The sequence below is a fragment of the Panicum hallii genome, chromosome 7 (genome assembly GCF_002211085.1).
Source record: "Panicum hallii strain FIL2 chromosome 7, PHallii_v3.1, whole genome shotgun sequence".
In the NCBI taxonomy this organism is placed as follows: Eukaryota; Viridiplantae; Streptophyta; class Magnoliopsida; order Poales; family Poaceae; genus Panicum; species Panicum hallii.
The window spans coordinates 43,305,457-43,324,560 of NC_038048.1; the positions used below are offsets into that span (position 1 = coordinate 43,305,457).

The 19,104-nt window shown below is 46.2% G+C and overlaps 5 protein-coding genes across 7 annotated transcripts; 4 read left to right on the forward strand and 1 right to left on the reverse strand.

Moving 5' to 3' along the window:
- The first annotated feature begins 1,518 nt into the window (after positions 1 to 1,518).
- Positions 1,519 to 4,574, forward strand: LOC112899991 (P-loop guanosine triphosphatase YjiA-like). Of its 2 annotated transcripts, XM_025968683.1 has the most exons (11): positions 1,737 to 1,842; positions 1,916 to 2,090; positions 2,170 to 2,235; positions 2,462 to 2,642; positions 2,731 to 2,927; positions 3,073 to 3,123; positions 3,209 to 3,300; positions 3,401 to 3,468; positions 3,665 to 3,744; positions 3,877 to 3,981; positions 4,136 to 4,574. In XM_025968683.1, exons 2-11 carry the CDS (start codon positions 2,088 to 2,090, stop codon positions 4,271 to 4,273), a joined length of 981 nt encoding a protein of 326 aa, XP_025824468.1. In that variant the 5' UTR covers positions 1,737 to 1,842; positions 1,916 to 2,087; the 3' UTR covers positions 4,274 to 4,574. The 2 variants fall into 2 exon arrangements, with proteins under 2 accessions (XP_025824467.1, XP_025824468.1); XM_025968682.1 differs by lacking the exon at positions 1,916 to 2,090 and having other exon boundaries at positions 1,519 to 1,842.
- A 159-nt stretch (positions 4,575 to 4,733) lies between these two features.
- Positions 4,734 to 7,594, forward strand: LOC112900001 (cell division cycle 20.2, cofactor of APC complex-like). The gene is made up of 6 exons (XM_025968696.1): positions 4,734 to 5,411; positions 5,511 to 5,783; positions 5,874 to 6,143; positions 6,244 to 6,834; positions 7,048 to 7,210; positions 7,326 to 7,594. Exons 1-5 carry the CDS (start codon positions 5,265 to 5,267, stop codon positions 7,192 to 7,194), a joined length of 1,428 nt encoding a protein of 475 aa, XP_025824481.1. The 5' UTR covers positions 4,734 to 5,264; the 3' UTR covers positions 7,195 to 7,210; positions 7,326 to 7,594.
- A 625-nt stretch (positions 7,595 to 8,219) lies between these two features.
- On the forward strand, positions 8,220 to 13,139 carry LOC112899993 (clathrin interactor EPSIN 1-like). The gene is made up of 11 exons (XM_025968685.1): positions 8,220 to 8,582; positions 8,695 to 8,746; positions 9,193 to 9,272; positions 9,353 to 9,431; positions 9,597 to 9,680; positions 9,769 to 9,914; positions 10,009 to 10,218; positions 10,563 to 10,660; positions 11,444 to 11,631; positions 11,851 to 12,460; positions 12,562 to 13,139. The coding sequence occupies exons 1-11, from the start codon at positions 8,542 to 8,544 to the stop codon at positions 12,747 to 12,749; spliced, it is 1,776 nt and encodes a 591-aa protein (XP_025824470.1). The 5' UTR covers positions 8,220 to 8,541; the 3' UTR covers positions 12,750 to 13,139.
- Positions 13,140 to 14,262: 1,123 nt separating this feature from the next.
- Positions 14,263 to 16,790, forward strand: LOC112900031 (myb family transcription factor PHL11-like). Its single transcript, XM_025968730.1, has 6 exons — positions 14,263 to 14,650; positions 15,084 to 15,160; positions 15,252 to 15,309; positions 15,397 to 15,472; positions 16,155 to 16,224; positions 16,312 to 16,790. Exons 1-6 carry the CDS (start codon positions 14,518 to 14,520, stop codon positions 16,720 to 16,722), a joined length of 825 nt encoding a protein of 274 aa, XP_025824515.1. The 5' UTR covers positions 14,263 to 14,517; the 3' UTR covers positions 16,723 to 16,790.
- A 544-nt stretch (positions 16,791 to 17,334) lies between these two features.
- LOC112901187 lies at positions 17,335 to 18,955 on the reverse strand. 2 transcript variants are annotated; one of them, XM_025970042.1, is made up of 4 exons: positions 18,601 to 18,955; positions 18,483 to 18,524; positions 18,224 to 18,388; positions 17,335 to 17,869 (listed from the first exon to the last, which is right to left on the reverse strand). In XM_025970042.1, exons 1-4 carry the CDS (start codon positions 18,793 to 18,795, stop codon positions 17,651 to 17,653), a joined length of 621 nt encoding a protein of 206 aa, XP_025825827.1. In that variant the 5' UTR covers positions 18,796 to 18,955; the 3' UTR covers positions 17,335 to 17,650. The 2 variants fall into 2 exon arrangements, with proteins under 2 accessions (XP_025825827.1, XP_025825826.1); XM_025970041.1 differs by having other exon boundaries at positions 18,224 to 18,394.
- Positions 18,956 to 19,104: the final 149 nt, after the last annotated feature.

The following is a 19,104-nucleotide window of genomic DNA, read 5'->3' on the forward strand; positions in this document are numbered from 1 at the left end:
AGGGCACGGCCGGCGTGGCGGCGCCCCCCCCCCCCCCCGGCGGCCCACGAGGGGAACCTCGCGCGGCAGTACAGCGCGCTGCGCATCAGCGGCCGCGAGGCGGAGGATAAGGAGATGGAGGACATCCTGGCGCGGTTCGCGTCGCTGCGGGACCGGGAGGAGCGCCTGGCGGCGATCGCCGCTGACCTGCGCGAGATGGAGGCGCAGCGCCGCGCGGCCGGGTTGGCCCCCAGCGACGCCGAGGTGGCCGCCTTCGTCATCCTCCGTGAGAGCGCCGACGGCACCCTCGAAGGGCTCCCCACCAACTTCCCGTCTTCAAGCAGATCGAATGATTAGTATTTGCCTAATGATGCATGGTTAATACAGTACTTAATAGTGTATCTAAGTTGTGCTTTTGGTCGGACCCTAATCATGAGGCGAATGTGGTTGGCAATCACATCGGTGTGGTCTGTGTAGTAGCATCTTATGAATGTTCAGTATTATGGATAAGAGGTTGCGTCTATGTTCATGTTGATCCGGTAAGTGGTGACACCACGGTTGCTCTTGTACTAATCTCACTGAGTTGATGTTTCTTCAAATTGAACTACTTGGCCAATGACTGCACAACTTCCCCAGCATGAATTCGAACGATTTCTGTTATGATAAGATGGTTTCTCTCTTGCAAGTTTAATACGATAAGATGCTTCTGTTGCGATGTATGTATGATTATGAATGCTGTGTGTATTGTTATGGTTAAAATTCCTGTATGTGCCGGTGCCACCGTGTTCTACTGTTATTTGGAAACAATATTTTGATGGTGCCCAAGATGCAATTACCTCTTCTTATATGAATTATGCTCTCAATGTAAAACCTCCTAATATGGATCGAAAAAATGTTGATACGCATAGGGCGTCATTTCTTATCCGGAGCCTAGGACCACGGTGGAGCTATGGCCAGGCTATACCGGGCTCCGGCCTTCTTTGCTATGCAAAATCTTAAGGATACTGCTGCGAAGTTGCTAGTTAATCGATGATGCTTTCTCCTCACAGTTAACTCCACACCGTAGTAAAATGGCCCCCCTTGAGTTTCCCTCGCGCTCCGCCACTGCCTAGGACTAATGTGAGTGAATTCTGCAACTTGCTATAAAATCTTGTGTATGTGACATGACATTGACTATTTCAGTCGTGATTTCTGTTGCTCTGCGGAGTCTCGTAGCACGAAGAATCGAAGATCGAGCTTGATGCTAAACAAATGGCTTTTACAGTTCTAAATTCTACTGGCGAGTTTCGGGGGAAATAATGTTTCTTTTGTTCAAGCGGATTGGCAGGCAAGTCACGATCAAACAAGCATACAATCTTTACCGCAGCCGATGTGAACATCACAGGTTTTTTCTTCTGATTAACGACGATATCAATCATAGCTTCACATTAGCAACGGCTCCGGCTGAGACGGGGACAGTGTGTGAGCAGCTGCCTGCAGCATCCACCGGTATTCAGATTTCAGAAGCCAGCGACATCAGTTAAGCTCCCTTGTGCTAAACGCCTAAACCCCACGAAACCCCCCGAAACCACCCCCCGCGGCCGCCGCGGAGCTCAAGTCAAAGCCTAGCCTGTCGACATGGCGGCCGCGGCTGCGCGGCTGCTGCTTCCGAGGGCGGCCAGGACCGCGGCCAGCTCCTGCTCCGCCACCGCTATAGCCCGCGGCCCCCTCGATTCCTTCTCTAAACACTTCCGAACGCTCGCACCGGCGCCGGCCAAGTTCATGCGGGGCCTCTCGGCCCTCTCCGACGCGGCCTTCGATGCGCAGGCGCTGGATACCCGCGTCCCCGCCACCGTCATCACCGGCTTCCTCGGCTCCGGCAAGGTGCCGCCTCGCCCTCCCACCCGCCCTTCCCTTCTCGTACAGTGCTTACGGATTGGTGTCGATGTGTGTGTAGACTGTAGCCGCTGCTTCAGCTCGGATAGCGGATGATGTGATTGTTCGGCACTTCTCCACCCGATCCCAAATATAAGGACACACATCGTGCTCTACTTCTGAAATGAAATGCTACCGCTGTGGATTTAGATTTATTATCATTGTTTCAAACCACAATAGCAGATACATCATACATGGTGCTTTATTAGCCTATTTAATACACTGATGATTGTCTGGTAAGGTTGGAGAATTGTACTGAAATCTATAATTTTGCAGACAACCCTCCTGAACCACATTTTAACTTCACAGCACGGGAAGAGGATTGCTGTCATTGAAAATGAGGTAATCAGAATATACGTGTTTCCCTTTCCACTTTTTTTTTATCCCTTGACAACATTGTGCATTTCAGCTGTGCATACGATATTCTTCAGACTATGTTTACCATTGTTATCTTTGTGTTTGACATCCTGTTCTGCAATAGGATGATGTTTGCACTTAGTTGGCTCAGTTAGCACTTTGAGACCCAGTGATAATCTATGAATGAGCCATACTCTATTTTCTTGTGTAGTTTGGAGAGGTGGATATCGATAGCTCGCTTGTCGCTAGCCATTCTTCTGTTGCTGAGGACATTGTAATGGTGAATAATGGCTGCTTGTGCTGCACTGTCCGAGGAGATCTTGTTAAGATGCTTCTGAAGTTGGTGAAGCAGAAGGGGGACAAGTTCGATCATATTGTCATTGAAACAACAGGTGAATCTCATTGGTGAAAGTTTCCCTGTCTTGCATTATGGGCCTGCTATTGATTTCTGGACACCTGACAGTCAATTTCATTGTCCAGGTCTTGCAAAACCTGGTCCTGTTATTGAGACATTCTGTTCAGATGAATTGGTTTCTAAATATGTGAAACTTGATGGTGTGGTTACTATGGTCGATTGCAAGCATGCCATGAAGCATTTAAATGAAGTAAAAGCCAGATGGGTTGTAAACGAGGCAGTAGAACAAGTTGCTTATGCAGACAGAATTATATTGAATAAGGTATTTATTGTGGTTTATAGAAGATTCAAAAGAGTCAATACTATTAGTTCTTGGTTACATCTATTTCTACATTTTTCTGGTTTCAGAACAGAACTTTCAGAAACATCACTTGCTATTCTAATATTCTGCAACTTCCATAATACAGATTGATTTGGTTGGTGATGCAGAACTGGAGGCGTTAACTAACAAAATTAAGGTAGATTGGTAGAACAACTTCATGGAACAAGAATGGAAGCTGATGATTTATCCATTCATGTTGATTCTTTCTTCCTTCCTTACAGATCATAAATGGGATGGCACAGATGAAAAAGGCAAAATTTGGCGATGTTGATATGGATTTTGTGCTAGGAATTGGAGGTTATGACCTTGACAGGTTAGTAGTATTTATTTTCTTTGGTACTGAAGAGTATTGGGCTTTGATCCTCACATTCAGTATCATTTCTTTCTTCTCTAATCGGGATAATTGAATACAGGATAGAGGCTGAAGTCCAACTGCAAGAAAGCAAGGAGACAGGCCATTGTCACCATGGAGATGAACATGGTAAAGTTCATACTTTGATGTCTGATGTCCTGCATCTTATCTGTATGTATCCTCAATCAAATTTTGTGATGAAGAAATGGTGACAAGTAAATTTCAAATTGAGGTGACAATGAGATTTCATCCACCTGTATTTTGCATGCACTGAGAGCATTGTTAACTTCGTGTCTGATTTTTAGTTTACTCTCCTGACTTGTAGGACACCATCATGATCATGTCCATGATTCAGCTATCACTAGTGTGAGCATTGTTTCGGAGGGAGTACTTGATCTTGATGAGGTAAGTTGTACTTGGGTTAGCTCAGTGTGCTGAAGAACTTGCTTGAAATATAATGAGTTTTTGGTATTTATCTCTTCATTACTAAATCGTGTCTGCATGGATTGGCTGGATCATTGCTGCTGCCTTTTGAAGGTAAATGATTGGCTGGAGAGGCTGGTTGATGAGAAAGGTGAAGATCTGTACAGATTAAAGGGTGTTATATCTGTAAATGAGTCCACTGGACGCTTCGTATTTCAGGTTAGCCAATCTATTATCTTTCTGACCATTTACTTGAATGAATTTGATGCTATCATATCTCCAGGTATACTTCTGATTTCATTGGTACGTTTTTGTCATCTTTAGCTAGCACAGAAAGATTGTTTTTCCCCCATGCTAACTTCCAAAATTATAGGGTGTGCACTCTATGCTGGAAGGATGCCCGGCAAAGCCCTGGGAATCTGATGAGAAGAGAGTCAACAAGCTAGTGTTTATTGGCAGAAACTTGGACGAAGCCGCACTGAGAAAAGCCTTCAACGGTTGCTTACTATGAATTCTCTGGTCATGCCTCGATCTTGGGAGGTTCAAGTTGCGAACTGAAGCACCACAAGCCATGAGTGCAGATACAGGATGCTACGTGTTTCGCTGCTGATGTTCGCCTCATGTTCAATTGAGAAAAACGATCACTGTGACGATGTACGAATTACCAACATGCTAGATAGGACCAGCCCTTTCTGAGATGCAAATGCCCAAGGTTTGTGTTTACGTGTCTGGGTTAGTACCGGAATTGACAATTGAGAAACTTCAGTTGTGTTATTCTTGATATGAAATCAATCCAGAGTGCGATAAATCCATATACTGTCGACAATGAAACTAAAGATTTCATGCTATTACGGTCTGAAAATACGTGCCTTTTCAACCCGATTACTCAAAAAAAAAAAGACTTGTTAAGCTATGCTTGCCGGGTGCGTAACTGCGACGCGCTGCCAGGCGGGCCGCCGCCGCCAGCCAACGGATGATTTCCTCGGGCACTAGCCGTTACGGCTACAAAGCCCTCGTCCCTCCCTCCCGTATAATCTCCCCCTCGGATTCGACCAAAAACCCACCTGAAAGAAACCTCCCCACCGCCTAAGCAAAATCCTTCCCTCCTCTCGGCTCCCGATCTCGTCGTCCTCCGTCGCCGCCAGCGAATCCACCGAGCGATCCGGGGGACGACGCCGTCTCGCGACTAGAGCTTTCCGGGATCCCCCGTGCCTTCTCTTCTTCCCTTTTCGTGTCTCTTTGATTGAATTGCCTGCTGCACCATTCAAAAAAAAAAAAAATTGTCTGCTGCGTGTGCCGATCTTGAAAAAAAAATCTGATTGATTTCCGAGTTCAATCGTTAGCCTCGCTTTGGTTTCTTGTTCTTTGGTACTAGATAGAATCGTTGCGGTAGGGTACCCTTGCGTGAATCCTGTTTCTTGCTCGTGGTGGTGGTAGTAGATCCCTTCTACTAGTTGCGGTGTGCTTCGTTTCCTTGTTCGTGTTGCTTCTAGTTCTAACACATGGACGCAGGATCCAATTCCATCTCGTCGCAGAAGAGCGGCAGTCGGCGCGCGGCGGCCCAGCGGCCGCCGTTCCAGGAGGCCGGGTCCAGGCCGTACATGCCGCCGCTCAGCACGGGGTCCCGCAACCCGTCGGCCAAGTGCTACGTGAGTTCTTGATTCCAATCATCCCCCCTTTCTTCGCACGCACGCGCATTAGGGCTGTTCGACGGAATGTCTCAACGGTTGATCCTCTTTGCCTCGCAGGGCGACAGGTTCATCCCGGAGCGGTCGGCGATGGACATGGACTTGGCGCACTACCTGCTGACGGAGCCGAGGAAGGGCAAGGAGAACCCGGCGGCGGTGGCGTCCCCGGCCAAGGAGGCGTACCGGAAGCTGCTGGCCGAAAAGCTGCTCAACAACCGCACCAGGATCCTCGCCTTCCGGAACAAGCCGCCGGAACCTGAGAACATGCTCACGGATCTTCGTTCTGATGCAGTCCAAGCCAAGCCGGCGAAGCAGCGCCGACACATTCCCCAGGTATGCACGTGTAGCTGTATCATTCTTCGGTGCTGAGCTTGAAGTGTCGATCCATGGTGGTTACTAACTGTGCCTTGGCAATTGGCGCAGTCTTCAGAAAGGACTCTGGATGCTCCGGAGCTCGCTGACGATTACTACCTCAACCTGCTAGACTGGGGAAGCAGCAATGTGCTGTCCATTGCGCTGGGCAGCACGGTGTACCTCTGGGATGCCTCCAGTGGATCTACGTCTGAGCTTGTTACCGTCGATGATGACTATGGTCCCGTCACAAGCGTTAGCTGGGCTCCTGATGGCCGGCACATTGCTGTAGGCCTAAACTCCTCTGATGTCCAGCTTTGGGACACCACCTCGAACCGACTGGTTGGTACTTCTTGGGCTCTTCTCATAATGTGTTCCATTACCTTCGGTTTGTTCTTACAGTTGTGCTGAAGATGCTCATTGTGATTGATTCTCTCTGCAGCTGAGGACACTACGAGGTGTGCATGAATTGAGAGTCGGTTCTCTGGCATGGAACAACAGCATCCTGACAACTGGTGGCATGGATGGCAAGATCGTGAACAATGATGTGAGGATCAGGAACAATGTTGTGCAGACATATCATGGGCATGAGCAGGAGGTGTGTGGGCTCAAATGGTCAGGATCAGGGCAGCAACTGGCCAGTGGTGGAAATGACAACCTTCTACACATCTGGGATGTGTCCATGTCATCCTCTGTACAGTCTGCTGGGCGTACGCAATGGTTGCACAGGCTTCAGGATCACTTGGCTGCCGTGAAGGCACTGGCATGGTGCCCATTCCAGAGCAACCTGCTGGCTTCTGGCGGTGGTGGGGGTGATCGCTGCATCAAGTTCTGGAACACCCACACTGGTGCATGCCTCAACTCAGTTGACACTGGATCGCAAGTGTGCGCGCTGCTCTGGAACAAGAAGGAGAAGGAGCTGCTGAGCTCACACGGGTTCACTCAGAATCAGCTCACCTTGTGGAAGTACCCGTCGATGGTTAAGATGGCTGAACTCAATGGCCATACCTCCCGCGTCCTGTTCATGGCTCAGGTAATCTTTGCTGCCTTACACCTTGGGCTTTTGCTGCTTGCCTTACAGTGTCTTGCATACATAACATTAACTTGTGCTTTTGCTTGTCTTACATTGAGTCTTGCATAACATTAACTTGCTTTTGCTTGTCTTACATTGTGTCTTGCATAACATTATATTTTTGTGACCACATTGCTTATGGCCTGCTCGCTTTGCCTCACGGTAATTCTGCAGAGTCCTGATGGATGCACTGTGGCATCTGCTGCAGCAGATGAGACATTGCGGTTCTGGACTGTGTTTGGAACTCCTGAAGCGGCGCCTAAGGCTGCAGCCAAGGCTTCCCACACTGGGATCTTCAACAGTTTCAACCATATCCGATGAAGAAATGACATCATTGGTATCGTTCTACCACCTTCATACTAATCCTTTGCCAGCTTATCGTTTCACACAATCACAATCACTACTAATCCTTAGCCAGTTATCCCTGATCATCTTTTTTGTCCCCTTTGCAGTTCTAAAGAGACCTTCCAGAGCCTCCAGACCTGCTTGTTGATAGGAATGTGCCCTTTAACGGCACCACCAAAACACCATCGAGCTGATGTTCCACAGAAGAGATCATCATACAGTAGTGTTGACTATTTTGGGTTTCTAGCATTGTAATCACATTTACATTATATTTCTCCTTGGTATGCTGGTAACACTGGTTGCTGGTCCATAATACTGTACGTTGCTGATCCATAATATTGTACATAAAGTTTTGATATAAAAAGCTTATATAATATTTCTGCGTTTCATACTTAGCAGTTACTTTGCTTAGCCTCCAGGCCATGTGTCTACTCACGTTTTTGTGCTTTCTGATGGCAAGAGGAATAGCTGATGGTAGCAGTAGTTACAGAATTCCTCAGAAGAAAGGGAGTAGAATTTGCATGCCCAATGCTGCTATGCATGCTGTCTAGTCATGGTAGAGTTCACTGATTTTGTACAGCATTGCTACGTTGTACAGAGCTATGGTCACTCAAATTTCAGTTCCTCCTGATTACTTCTAGCCAGTACGTGATTGTAGATTAGGATTCGCCATACCTCATAACATAAGGATCAATGCAGTGATTTCACATTGGTCCGTCAAGACTAAGATATTTCCCCGATCCTATGAAATGGAGCCAGATGTGGTAGGCTGGCAGTACATCAGCATCAATCTCAGCATGTTTTCGTGTCATCAACAAAACAAAAGCTGGTTGTTCAAAAAGTAAAAAGAAAAACAAAAGCAAAAACCAGCCCCCGTCTGTGGCATTGCACTTAGAACTGGTGCCATTTGGACCGTCAGATCACACCCATCTGATCCTGACCGTCCAGAGATACATGGAAGGTCTCCTACCCACCCATCTCCAACTCGTATTGGAAGTGGCCATTAGCCCACTTCACCGCGTCCCCTTTCTCGTTCACCTTCCCCGCCCTCCTCCGCTACCTCCCGCGGCTCACGCGCCCGCCCTCCGCCGCCGGCGCCGGGGAGCTCGCCGTGGAGGAGGGGACCGCCTCGAGGGTAACGCGGTAGGCCGGGATCCGGGAAGCTGCTGCATCGTCCCTAACGGCCTCGGCGACTCGCTCGCCGTGTCCCTCATCGAGGCGCAGTTTGAGCCACACTTTTTGCTGCCACTGCAACTCGGCCGGGCGGAGCTCAGATCTGATCCAAAATAACGTGCATCCAGGTGCAGCCACTCCTCGTCGACCATGGATTTCATGAAGGTTTTCGATCAGACTGTGCGTGAGATGTAAGTTCATGCCTGTCTATGATCTCGTTGGTCTGTCAGATTCTGAGAGTTATGCTTATTGGATTCGATTCCGTGAGATCCTGATCTGTTTGTTGTGTATGTGTTCGTGCAGCAAGAGGGAGGTCAATTTGAAGGTGCTCAAGGTCCCCGAGATTGAGCAGAAGGTCGGATCTTGCCTCGACCCAGATCTTAGTACTGTTTCTCTATAAAAATCCGCCCTTTTTTACGTAATTTAGTCGCGGCTCTTTTATTGCCTTATTGGTTCATGCGGTGGATGAGGAAGCTACCATTTCCCTAATCGTGTAGTTTGGACGTGTTCTCTGTGTGACTCCATCATGTTATTTCAATAGTTTGTGTGTATAGATTTTCAATGGATATGAGCTTACATTGCCAAATTAAGTATGGATTGTTACTAGTTCAGCATAATTTAAGGTGAATTTGGTATTTTAAGTGCTCTATGGTACCTGACCCACCCCCCTTTTCTGCACACTTAAATATGCTGTCTTAAAAATACTTGTTTTAGTTATACAAAATTATAATAATTGGTTTACAGCATAATTTCCTGTGTAGTAACCCATGCAACTTTCCATGTTATGTTAAAAAAAAACAGGTACTTGATGCAACAAGTGATGAACCATGGGGCCCCCATGGAAGTGCGCTTTCAGAGCTTGCTCAAGCTACCAAGAAGTTGTAAGTTATTGCCCCTTATGATGTGTTTTCTCTGTTATTGCTTATTGTTGATGCTCAATCAATGCTTCTAAATTCTGCAGCGCTGAGTGCCAGATGGTAATGAATGTCTTATGGACTAGGCTTGGTGAGAGAGGCGCGAATTGGCGTCATGTGTATAAGGTTATTGTTTGTTCATGACTATTCTATGATATTACCACTTTCAGCAATTGCTGGGTCTGTATTCCATAATTTCCACATTGGCCGTACTGAACACTAAGGGAAAAACTTGGTACTCTCTGCATTTAATCAATAGTTTTGTTCACTAAGAGAAGAATTTATGTCCAGGCCTTGACAATTATTGAGTACTTGATAGCCAACGGTTCTGAGAGGGCAGTTGATGATATTCTTGATCATTATTCTAAGATCTCGGTATGCCTGATTCTCTGCTTTTATTATACTCTCATTTGTTTGATTTTGAATGCCATTAAACATTTTATTTATGTGTTGTTTCATTAAGGTTCTTTCAAGCTTTGAGTATGTGGAGCCTAATGGAAAAGATGCTGGAATAAATGTGAGGAAGAAAGTAGAAACTATTGTTGGCATCCTAAATGACAAGGAGAGAATAAAGGCTGTGAGAGACAAGGCGGCCAGCAACCGTGACAAGTAAGTTCTCTTGGGAAATTGTAGAGTGTTTGGTCTCACTTTTTGGTTGTGTGCTCATCTGTAAGACTATAACACATATTTGTTGTGGCTGAAGGTACATTGGACTATCATCAACAGGGATAACATACAAGTCAAGCTCAGCCTCATTTGGTAGTAACTACAGTTCAGGCGAACGTTATGGTAGTTTCAGTGGCACAAGGGAAGCCGACTCATTTGGTGACAGTTACAGGGATAAAGAACCTGTTAAAACCTCCACAAGTAAAACTGGCAGTAAGTTGAGAAAGGATACAAAGTCTGATAGAAGGTAATTCTAAGTTACATTAGCATATTCTTCATGCACCAAGTATAGGCTACTGGTTCTCAAAACTGTATTGATGTAGCCAGTGGGATAGGTTGTGGTTTGTAGTTTTGCTGCGTGCTTGACATATCAATAAGGTCCAAGGTGAAATGAATTTAATATGGTTTGAAAGTACAACTCATTGTTTCAAAAGCATAATTCTACTTTTATCAGAGGCCATTGTTGTGAACCATGTTGTTGAACATGACAAGTTCAGTTATTCATGTCTGGACATTTATAGTTTTATCCACATACTTTGTATTGTTATACTTTTTGCTCCATGATTAATGTTGGTTTGTTTGAATAACCAGGAATGAGGATTATAGTTCACCCAGCTCCTTGAATCCCCCATCTAATACAAAGAGCAGTGAGGATGACTTTGATGACTTTGATCCCCGCGGATCAAATGGTAAAAACTTTTACCTATTTGGTGGTTTTATTAGTTCATCACTAGGAATGCCTTTGGCTATAGTATTGAATGCATGTTCAAGTTTCAGCAGAAAAGCTTGTTACAATTGTCAGATTAGCTGTTCAGCTCACAGTTTTACACTATCAATAATAAATGTTTTGCCAAAAGTAAATTTGTTCGATTGGCTTTTAGCCAGTTCTAAACATGAACAAATTGAGTGCATGATGTTTTATTTTTTATAAAAGGTGATAGAAGTGAACCATAGTTTGTTCAATTTTTTTCATAAGGCCGACACCATAAATTAATCGTGTGAATCATATTTCTTTTGATAACTGAATTAATGTGTTGGAAACCTCGAATAGGCCCTTATCAAGTATGGCTGTAGTAATAAATGAGCAGTTTTTGCCCTTTATTGACCGTTGTGAAAAGTACCAGATTTTTTTATTTGTATGTCAAGTCTTTCAAAATTAACTGAGGCAGGGATATGGTCAGTTCGCTATTTTTGATTTTACAATAACCTGCACAAATGCTGGCTATTCATCAAGTCGAGAAAGAAAACAGAGTTCAGGGGCGATTACGTGAGTCCCTGGGTTCTCCACGCCACCTAGGGCCATTTTAGCTTAGGATTTATACTTTAGAAATAAATTTATATGACATAAAACACAGCAACTATGGCACTGAAGTGTTCCTTGGTGGCTCTCTACACAAAAATGTCTGTGGATTGGTATTTCTTCAACAGGATCTATGTGCAATTCTCAATGCTGTTGGTTTTTTTGTTTATAGGCAAAGCTGCTGCTAAATCAACTGAGGTGGATCTGTTTGGCCCAAACTTGATGGATGATTTCATTGATGCATCTGCAGCAATTCCAGCAACAGACAGTGCCGTCGAACCACAGGTCGATCTGTTTGCTGATGCAGATTTCCAGTCAGCAACCACAAGTACAGAGACAACTGCAAATATGGATGTCCAGGTTCGTTTCTCCATATGTTAAGACTTCTGTATACATGGGAAAATATCAAATGCTCATCATCCATTCCTATAATAGTATAATCTGGATTACTTGGAAGAGGATGAATACAGTTAGAATTGTGCTGCACTGCTGTAGTGTCCCAACGTATATTTTTATCATATCATGTAGTTCTGCAATCCACTTAAGATACATGGTGTTCATAATAGAAAATTACTGCAGGGCAATGTTGACCTTTTTGCAGAAAAGACTTCTTTTGCTGCAGCATTCCCGCCACAGACTGGGTTTATTCCACCACCAAGTTCCGGGGTATCTTCTGAAGTAAATACTTCCGTATCCAAGAACGGGGCTCCTGAACCTTTTGATCCTTTTGGTGCTATTCCTTTGAACAGTTTTGATGGATCTGACCCATTTGGTGGCTTCAGCTCAAATGCTGGTTCATCTACCGTACCACCACCCACACACGGTTCTACTGGAAATATTAGCACATCAAACCAGAACCTTCAGGCTGCATCCGACTTTGGTGCCTTTGTATCAAACAATGAAGAAGCAGCTAAAGATCCATTTGATCTTTCTTCAACTGTCAATGTCAGAAAAACGCCCTTGGCAGCTCCCAAAACCGATGCATCTGATTTTGGTGCGTTTGTATCTAGCAACGAGGAAGCAGCTAGGGACCCTTTTGATCTTTCTTCGAGTAACAACCTTGGAAGGACAGACCAAACACCTTTGGCAGCTCCCAATCCTAGCGCAAAGAAAGAAAATTTTCAGGTGAAGTCTGGCATATGGGCAGACTCCTTGAGCCGAGGATTGATTGATCTGAACATTACTGCACGTATGTTCCTTGTTTCTGTTTCCCTGTTTCATTTATCGACTTGATATAAATATGTAATGTCAGAAATGTTGATGATTCTCATTGTTTCTGCCAAACTGCAGCGAAGAAGGTGAACCTAGCCGACATTGGCATTGTCGGTGGCCTCGGTGATGGGTCCGATGAGAAGGCCATGCCCTCTTGGACCATGGGCACGACATCTGGCCTAGGAATGGGCATCCCACCTTCTACACAAGCCGGTGGCATCGAGAGCTTGGCGAACTACAACAAGCATCAATTTGGCTTCAAATGAGCCTCGAGCTCTCATACAGGAAGATCTCTATCATCGGCAATTTCCTCCTCTGCTGGCCTGCCCATTCAATATATGGTTATTGATTTAATTTCCTTTTGTTCGTTCTCTGGTGACTTCCCCACACTACATTTTGTACCAAGCAATCGTGCCCCGGTTTGATGTCGCGCTTGTATGTGGTATTTACCGTGTTTGCGGGTATGATATTTATTGGGTTTGCATAGCATCCAACTCCCCGATCATAGCCTGTTTGAGTTCGAATGATACATCCGGTTGCTATGCAGCATGTGTAAATCCTGTGGCTTCCCTCTGTACTCTGTATAACTACAGTACCATCTTGCAATGCTTGAGTTTTTTTTAATCCAATAATAAGAGAATCTATGCCCTTAGTGATGTTGACTCGTGACTGATGCCGTTTGGCGCTGGTAGATGTGATGTGATCATGTGAATGCGATTCAGGTCGTTTAAGCGAATCGATATATCAACGGTGGTTTGAGAATCAGGTTTGATGGCAGCATGGTCTGCAAACGGAGCCATCAGGCATCGTTAGGTTTCAGAGCTGCGGTGCCCATAGGCCACTGGACTCATCAGGAAAGTGACGCTCCAGGAACGCCAAAACAGGTGGTTCGTCGAATCTTTCCTCGCAGCATTCTTAGCTCCCGCAGTTTATGCCCCCAAATTGGTCGAAAACAATGCTGCTGAAGAGCCAAACTAGGGCTACGAAGATGCTCGAATCTACCAGTATTAGTACTCCTCCTTTGAGCACACGGTCTCGGCTAATCATCTGCGACGGCGACTTGGCGCTTGGAGGTTGGGACGGAGACCGATCCGTGGATCCAACAACGAGAGGGGGGCGGGGCGGCGGTCAGCGTGCGAGCGGGTCGCGGCCACAGCTGGCGCGAATATTCCAGCGACATCAGCGCGCGCCAGAGACATCTTCAGCGCCGGTTCCCCCGCTTGCCCCGGGCCCACCCGAGCCGCCGCGGCGCCCTCCCAGCGCTGCCGCGTGCACCACCGCCGGAATATTCCGCGCCGCCTGTGCTGCGCGCTCGCGCAGCCACAGCTGGACTGGCCGCTGGGTTAGGTGGCGTGTTACCGACCCCGTTCCGTTCCGTTGGGTTCCCACGCAGTGATTCGAAACCAACGTGATCTCGCTGCAGTTTTCCTCCTCGTCCTGGACGCGCCTTGGTTGGACCCTCTTGAACCAATCTGAATGCTAGCTTTTTTTTTACTGATGATGAGTGCCGCCGCGTTCTTTCGCGATGAAGCTGCTGTCCTACTGACAGTATTTGAAACGGCAGGATCACACGGAATTTTTTTCCTTCTTCTTCTTCTTTTTAAATCCATGAGTCCAACTTTTCCCAATTTTTCTGTACTGTGTGTACGTGCCCCCAACCGCCGCCTTGGCGTCTGAGGGAGCAGCGGCCAGGTGGCTCCCCGGGGTTGGAGGCGGGCGCTGCCGAGATGCCCGTCCGTTTCGTTTCGTTTGGTTCCATGCGCCGCTGCGTTGCGTTGCACCACGCCACCACCCCACCAGCTAGCTGCTGCCCAAGTCGTCCTAGATTCCTCGCACACATGATGCCCTCCTCCTCCTCCGCCACACCCTGCGCTCCCCCCCTCGCCAAGCTCTTGTCCTCACATACACCCCTGTGCTCGTTACACCGGCCGGCATCGTCGCTTCCCCCTAGGAGGGGGCAACGTTATATTCCCTTGAGCAAGAGCAACTGAGAAAGAGTGTGGCCGGAGAGGGAGCAGCGATCGCCGGGAAGGAATGCTGGAGGGGAGCTACGGCGGCGGAGGCGACGGTGGGGCCATGTCGCGGGACCCCAAGCCGCGGCTGCGGTGGACGCCGGAGCTCCACCAGCGCTTCGTCGATGCCGTCGACAGGCTCGGCGGCCCGGACAGTGAGTGCACGCTTTCCTTTCCGTCCTGCTTCAGTTCATTAGACTGTTTCCTCTCCTCTGCAATCTGCTACTAGTATGCTGCTACTATGCAGCATGTAGGTGTGCATTGTTCAGGCCGAATTCTGCTCGGCTTGGCTGTCAGCTACTGCATGGTTGACCATAGAGACCTGTGCAAGTTCAACATAGCATAGTCAAAGAGCCTAAAAGCGACATGTAAAATTCAATTGCCATAGCCGCAACCAGCAATGAAGGCAGTTGACGAGAAACAGTGCCAATAATTTTCTTTCGAAACAGTTGTAGCCACGTCATCTGTCATGCTAGGAACTAGATCAAGTGCAATTCCTCTCTCTCTCTCTCTCTCTCTCTGAATTTTGTTTCCTGGAGCGTCTCTGCTGTATTCTGGATTAACCATTTCTTGTGCTGACCGGAACAGAAGCGACGCCCAAGTCGGTGCTCAGATTGATGGGCATGAAAGGCCTCACTCTGTACCATCTGAAAAGCCACCTTCAGGTTTTGAGCTCTACTTCTTCACTGCTTAGCATGCTAGACACTTTTGCCCCATTGTACTAACAGATTGTGACATTGATACTTATGTGCATAGAAATATAGACTGGGAAGGCAGGGAAAGAAAAGCACAGGGCTGGAACTGAACGGCAGTGGTATGAGCACTTCCTCTCTTTCTGTCAATCAGGATTTACCCAGCAAGGTTTTCCTTCTTATCCTCGTACTTTCACTCCTGTCATCAGGATTTGCCGCACAAGGCCTCAGTTTTCCTACTCCAACTCCTGTTCCAGGTGATCCTAGTGAAGGAAAGAACACAGGGTAACTAGCAATTATCTTTTGCTGTCCAACTACTTGCAAGTGATATACCCGTCCTTAGGGCACTACAGGAAGTCAATCAATATTTGGTGCAATTAGCATAATGAACTGTGTTAAGTAGACAGACGTAACTGCTACAACGCGTTCCCTGACAAACAGAACATCATGATTGGGGTTTGCTCTCTGAAACTTAGTTTCAACTGATATATTACTTGCCCTACTCAACTCCTATTCTCACAGGCCACAACAACTGAGACATCAGTTGTCAACTTCATAGTGGATTTATGAAACCTGCGCAGGTATTATTTTTCTGCATGTATGGGACCGTAGAAGTGTAATCACGATAAGAGGAAACCAAAAATTGGATGAGTCGAAATCCGAAACCAGGAATCTATCCATCAGTAGATAATAATACAAATTCATCCAAATAGGGGGCTGATCAGAAATTCACCTGCTAAGATCAAGTATTAATTTACAGTAAATGCAATATTTCCACACTATATGTTCAAAGTTTGTATGCCAATTTCCTTATGCAGAGAGGCCCAGGAATTTGCATAGAACTGATTGCTTTTCTAGAACACTGATTGCTTTTTGTTATGTGACTGAATTGGGTGCCTATTTTTGTTGAACTTTTTATGGGTAATGGTTGGACTAACCATTTCTAAAACATTCTTATGTAAATTAGAGAGATGCCACTTGCTGATGCACTAAAGTATCAAATTCAAGTCCAAAGAAAACTGCAAGAGCAACTTGAGGTAAGACAGGTTTTACATCACTACCATGAGCTTATGCTTTCCAAAACTTTCTTCCATAACACTACGAGTGCTTATGTCTGCATTCAGGTGCAAAAGAAGCTGCAGATGCGTATTGAGGCCCAAGGGAAATACTTAAAGGCAATACTAGAGAAGGCTAAGAGAAACATTCCCTTTGATGCAAATGCACCCAGTGACCACATAGACACAACCAGATCACAGCTCATGGACTTCAACCTAGCTCTATCAGGGTTCATGGACAATGCAACTCGAGTATGCGAAGAAAGTAACGAGCAATTGGTGAAAACTATATCTGATGACAACCATAAAGATAATTTAGGCTTTCAGCTCTACCAACTAGGAAGTCAGGAGGCTAAGGAAGGCAAATGGACACCAAAAACTGAAGACTCGCTTCGACTAGACTTGAATATTAAAGGTGGATATGACCTCTCTTCTAGAGGAATGCAAGCATGTGAGCTAGATTTGAAAATCAACCAGTAGATAATATAGAGATTTGTTAAAGAATCTGACAGTTTTGGGAAGTTAACTCTTTGATATTAGGTTATTTCTTTCCTGTGGGTACTGAGTATGCTTGTCCACAGCTCACAAGTTTGCTTTTACCCTCTGCTAATGTTAAATCTTCTGAATAAATTTGGTTATTGTTTGAAAAGTTTGAATTGTACACATATGTAGAATGCATATTGTGAATGATACAGCATGCAACAGTCTAGAGTCATGGTATATGCATATCTTGAAATGTCCTTTTTGTACCATATATCTGAACATTTAGTAACTTGATGTGCACCAAATATATCCTGTTTTCACGATCAAAGAATGTACACTTACCAAAGCTAAAAATGTGAAGAACTAAATTGTTGATTCTTGGCCTGTAGCCCCTTGGTGTTAGGAATGCCAGCCATATGTACTTTAATCTTCCTCCATTGGATCGGTTTGTTACTGAAGCCTCTTCCATAATTAAAATTATTCAACTATCAATCATCAACTAGCTGCAACCTATGTAATACTGAGTAACCCATCTGACAAAACATTTTGGGATGATAGCATTAATCAAGTCACCAAGATTTATTCGGTAAGATTATCCAAACATCTCTCTTGTGCCTGGTCAAAACTGTATTCAGCCTTTACAACACTGGAAAACCCCTAAAGGCCTTGACTCCTATCCTACGTACCGGAAATATTGAAACTCCAAGTGTTACAACCCATGAAACAAAAAATGGAAAAAAAATCAAAACAAAAATTATTTTAATTATTTATCTAAGTGAGAAAGAAATTATCCTTGGATAACTGAATTAGTACATCATGTCAATCTCATACTAATGTGTACAAAACTCACATCCATGGAAAAGAGCGTGGAAACAGAACTTTGAAACAAAACAAAACTCTGTGGATATGCATGAAAGGCAACTCTTTACTTTCCCCACTTTGAGAGGACCAAGATACCAACGACTGTGAAGCATACCGCGGCCACGGATCCAACCACAAGTGCAAAGGCATACATCTGGGTTGGAAGGTTAAGTTTCTCCTGAATACCCTTCAAGCCCTTGTCGATCACCGGGGCCAAAGCAGCTGCACCAGCGACTCGGAATGGCCTTGTAACATTGTTACCAGTCCACATTAGGATAACAATCTGATAAAAAGAAAGCAGATGAAGATCAGTCTTAGTACACTAATACTTTTGCATTGGGCAAATAGGCAGATAGTACCATGGCTAATGACAACTAGAAAAAATTGAATCGTCTACAGAAAGAAAATGAGCGCCTGTTGTCAAACCACATCAGATGAGCTCAATGTTGGCAAGTCATCTGTTAGCAAACAATCTCAGAATTGTGTTCTGTCACAACTTATATTCAGGTTACATTTGATTTCAGTTAGCAAACAATCTCAGAATTTGGCACAAGCAATGGAGATCGAAAAGTGGATCACAGCACTTCGCTGAAACACTACATGAGCAAACAACACAGCAAAGCGACAGAGAACATACACCGAGCAGAGCCTTGAGATTGGCCGCAGGGTTCTTGCCGGTGCTCTTCTCGTAGCCGAGGAAGGCGAGCACGAAGAAGGTGGTGTAGGTGACGGCGTCGAACAGCCCGTAGGCCAGCACGGCGGCCAGGCCGAGCTTGGCCACTCTGGCCCTCGCCTCCGCGCTCTGCACCTGCGCGCGCGCGCATTCGCAATCACATCGGAACCCCGCAAAACAAATCAAAATCCCCAGCATTCAACCACAGTCACCATGAGCTCACCATCCACTTGGTCCAGAATCCACCCTTCGGCCCGGGCTCGCCCTGCAAATCAAGCGCAGAGTTAGCTCAAGCGCTCCTGCGAGTTCAAAGTGTCGGGGGGATGCGGTCGGGTTATCACCTGCGGGTCGAGGGGCGGGCTTTCGCTGGCGGACGCGCGGGGGGCGCGGGCGAATCTGCTCTCCGCGCCGAGTGGGGTTGGTGGAGGGAAGCGGCGGCGTGGAAGTTTTGGAGGTTTGGATGGCGGGATGACGCGGGCGCGTAGGGCGCTCGGCCGGAGAGTGACCGCCGGGTGCTGCAGGTGAAGGGCAGACATGGCTGCGGGCGGTGGTGAACGAGGGAAGAACGGCAGATTGGGCGAAGGGTTCTGGTGCGATGGTGCCCTGCAGTCCTGCACGGTGAAGTCCCCTGGTAACTAGCTAGCTGCCATTTGGGACAGAGACAAACGGCGGCAATCAAGCGCCATTACCAGCCATCCAAAGTATAAAGTACATCAGAAGCCCAAGTAAAAGCAACAGAAATGCAATCGAATAGCACACTCAAACATCTGCAAACCAAGACACGAGCTAAGTGTCTGGTGCAGAAATTGTGCACTCTACATCAGAGATAAAAGTTCAGATGACAT

Excerpts from the sequence above, each read along its gene's own strand:
- LOC112899991 (XM_025968682.1), top strand. The coding sequence starts at position 1,597 with ATGGCGGCCGCGGCTGCGCGGCTGCTGCTTCCGAGGGCGGCCAGGACC. Across the intron at positions 2,928-3,072 it reads ACAGAATTATATTGAATAAG|ATTGATTTGGTTGGTGATGC; the intron begins GTATTTATTGTG and ends TCCATAATACAG. Across the intron at positions 3,745-3,876 it reads GAGTACTTGATCTTGATGAG|GTAAATGATTGGCTGGAGAG; the intron begins GTAAGTTGTACT and ends TGCCTTTTGAAG.
- LOC112900001 (XM_025968696.1), top strand. The coding sequence starts at position 5,265 with ATGGACGCAGGATCCAATTCCATCTCGTCGCAGAAGAGCGGCAGTCGG. Across the intron at positions 5,412-5,510 it reads ACCCGTCGGCCAAGTGCTAC|GGCGACAGGTTCATCCCGGA; the intron begins GTGAGTTCTTGA and ends TTTGCCTCGCAG. Across the intron at positions 6,835-7,047 it reads GCGTCCTGTTCATGGCTCAG|AGTCCTGATGGATGCACTGT; the intron begins GTAATCTTTGCT and ends GTAATTCTGCAG.
- LOC112899993 (XM_025968685.1), top strand. The coding sequence starts at position 8,542 with ATGGATTTCATGAAGGTTTTCGATCAGACTGTGCGTGAGAT. Across the intron at positions 9,432-9,596 it reads ATTGGCGTCATGTGTATAAG|GCCTTGACAATTATTGAGTA; the intron begins GTTATTGTTTGT and ends ATTTATGTCCAG. Across the intron at positions 9,915-10,008 it reads GCGGCCAGCAACCGTGACAA|GTACATTGGACTATCATCAA; the intron begins GTAAGTTCTCTT and ends TTGTGGCTGAAG.
- LOC112900031 (XM_025968730.1), top strand. The coding sequence starts at position 14,518 with ATGCTGGAGGGGAGCTACGGCGGCGGAGGCGACGGTGGGGCCATGTCG. Across the intron at positions 15,161-15,251 it reads ATCTGAAAAGCCACCTTCAG|AAATATAGACTGGGAAGGCA; the intron begins GTTTTGAGCTCT and ends TTATGTGCATAG. Across the intron at positions 15,473-16,154 it reads AGTGAAGGAAAGAACACAGG|AGAGATGCCACTTGCTGATG; the intron begins GTAACTAGCAAT and ends TATGTAAATTAG.
- LOC112901187 (XM_025970041.1), bottom strand. The coding sequence starts at position 18,795 with ATGTCTGCCCTTCACCTGCAGCACCCGGCGGTCACTCTCCGGCCGAGC. Across the intron at positions 18,395-18,482 it reads GATTCTGGACCAAGTGGATG|GTGCAGAGCGCGGAGGCGAG; the intron begins GTGAGCTCATGG and ends GCGCGCGCGCAG. Across the intron at positions 17,870-18,223 it reads ATCTCAAGGCTCTGCTCGGT|ATTGTTATCCTAATGTGGAC; the intron begins GTATGTTCTCTG and ends TCTTTTTATCAG.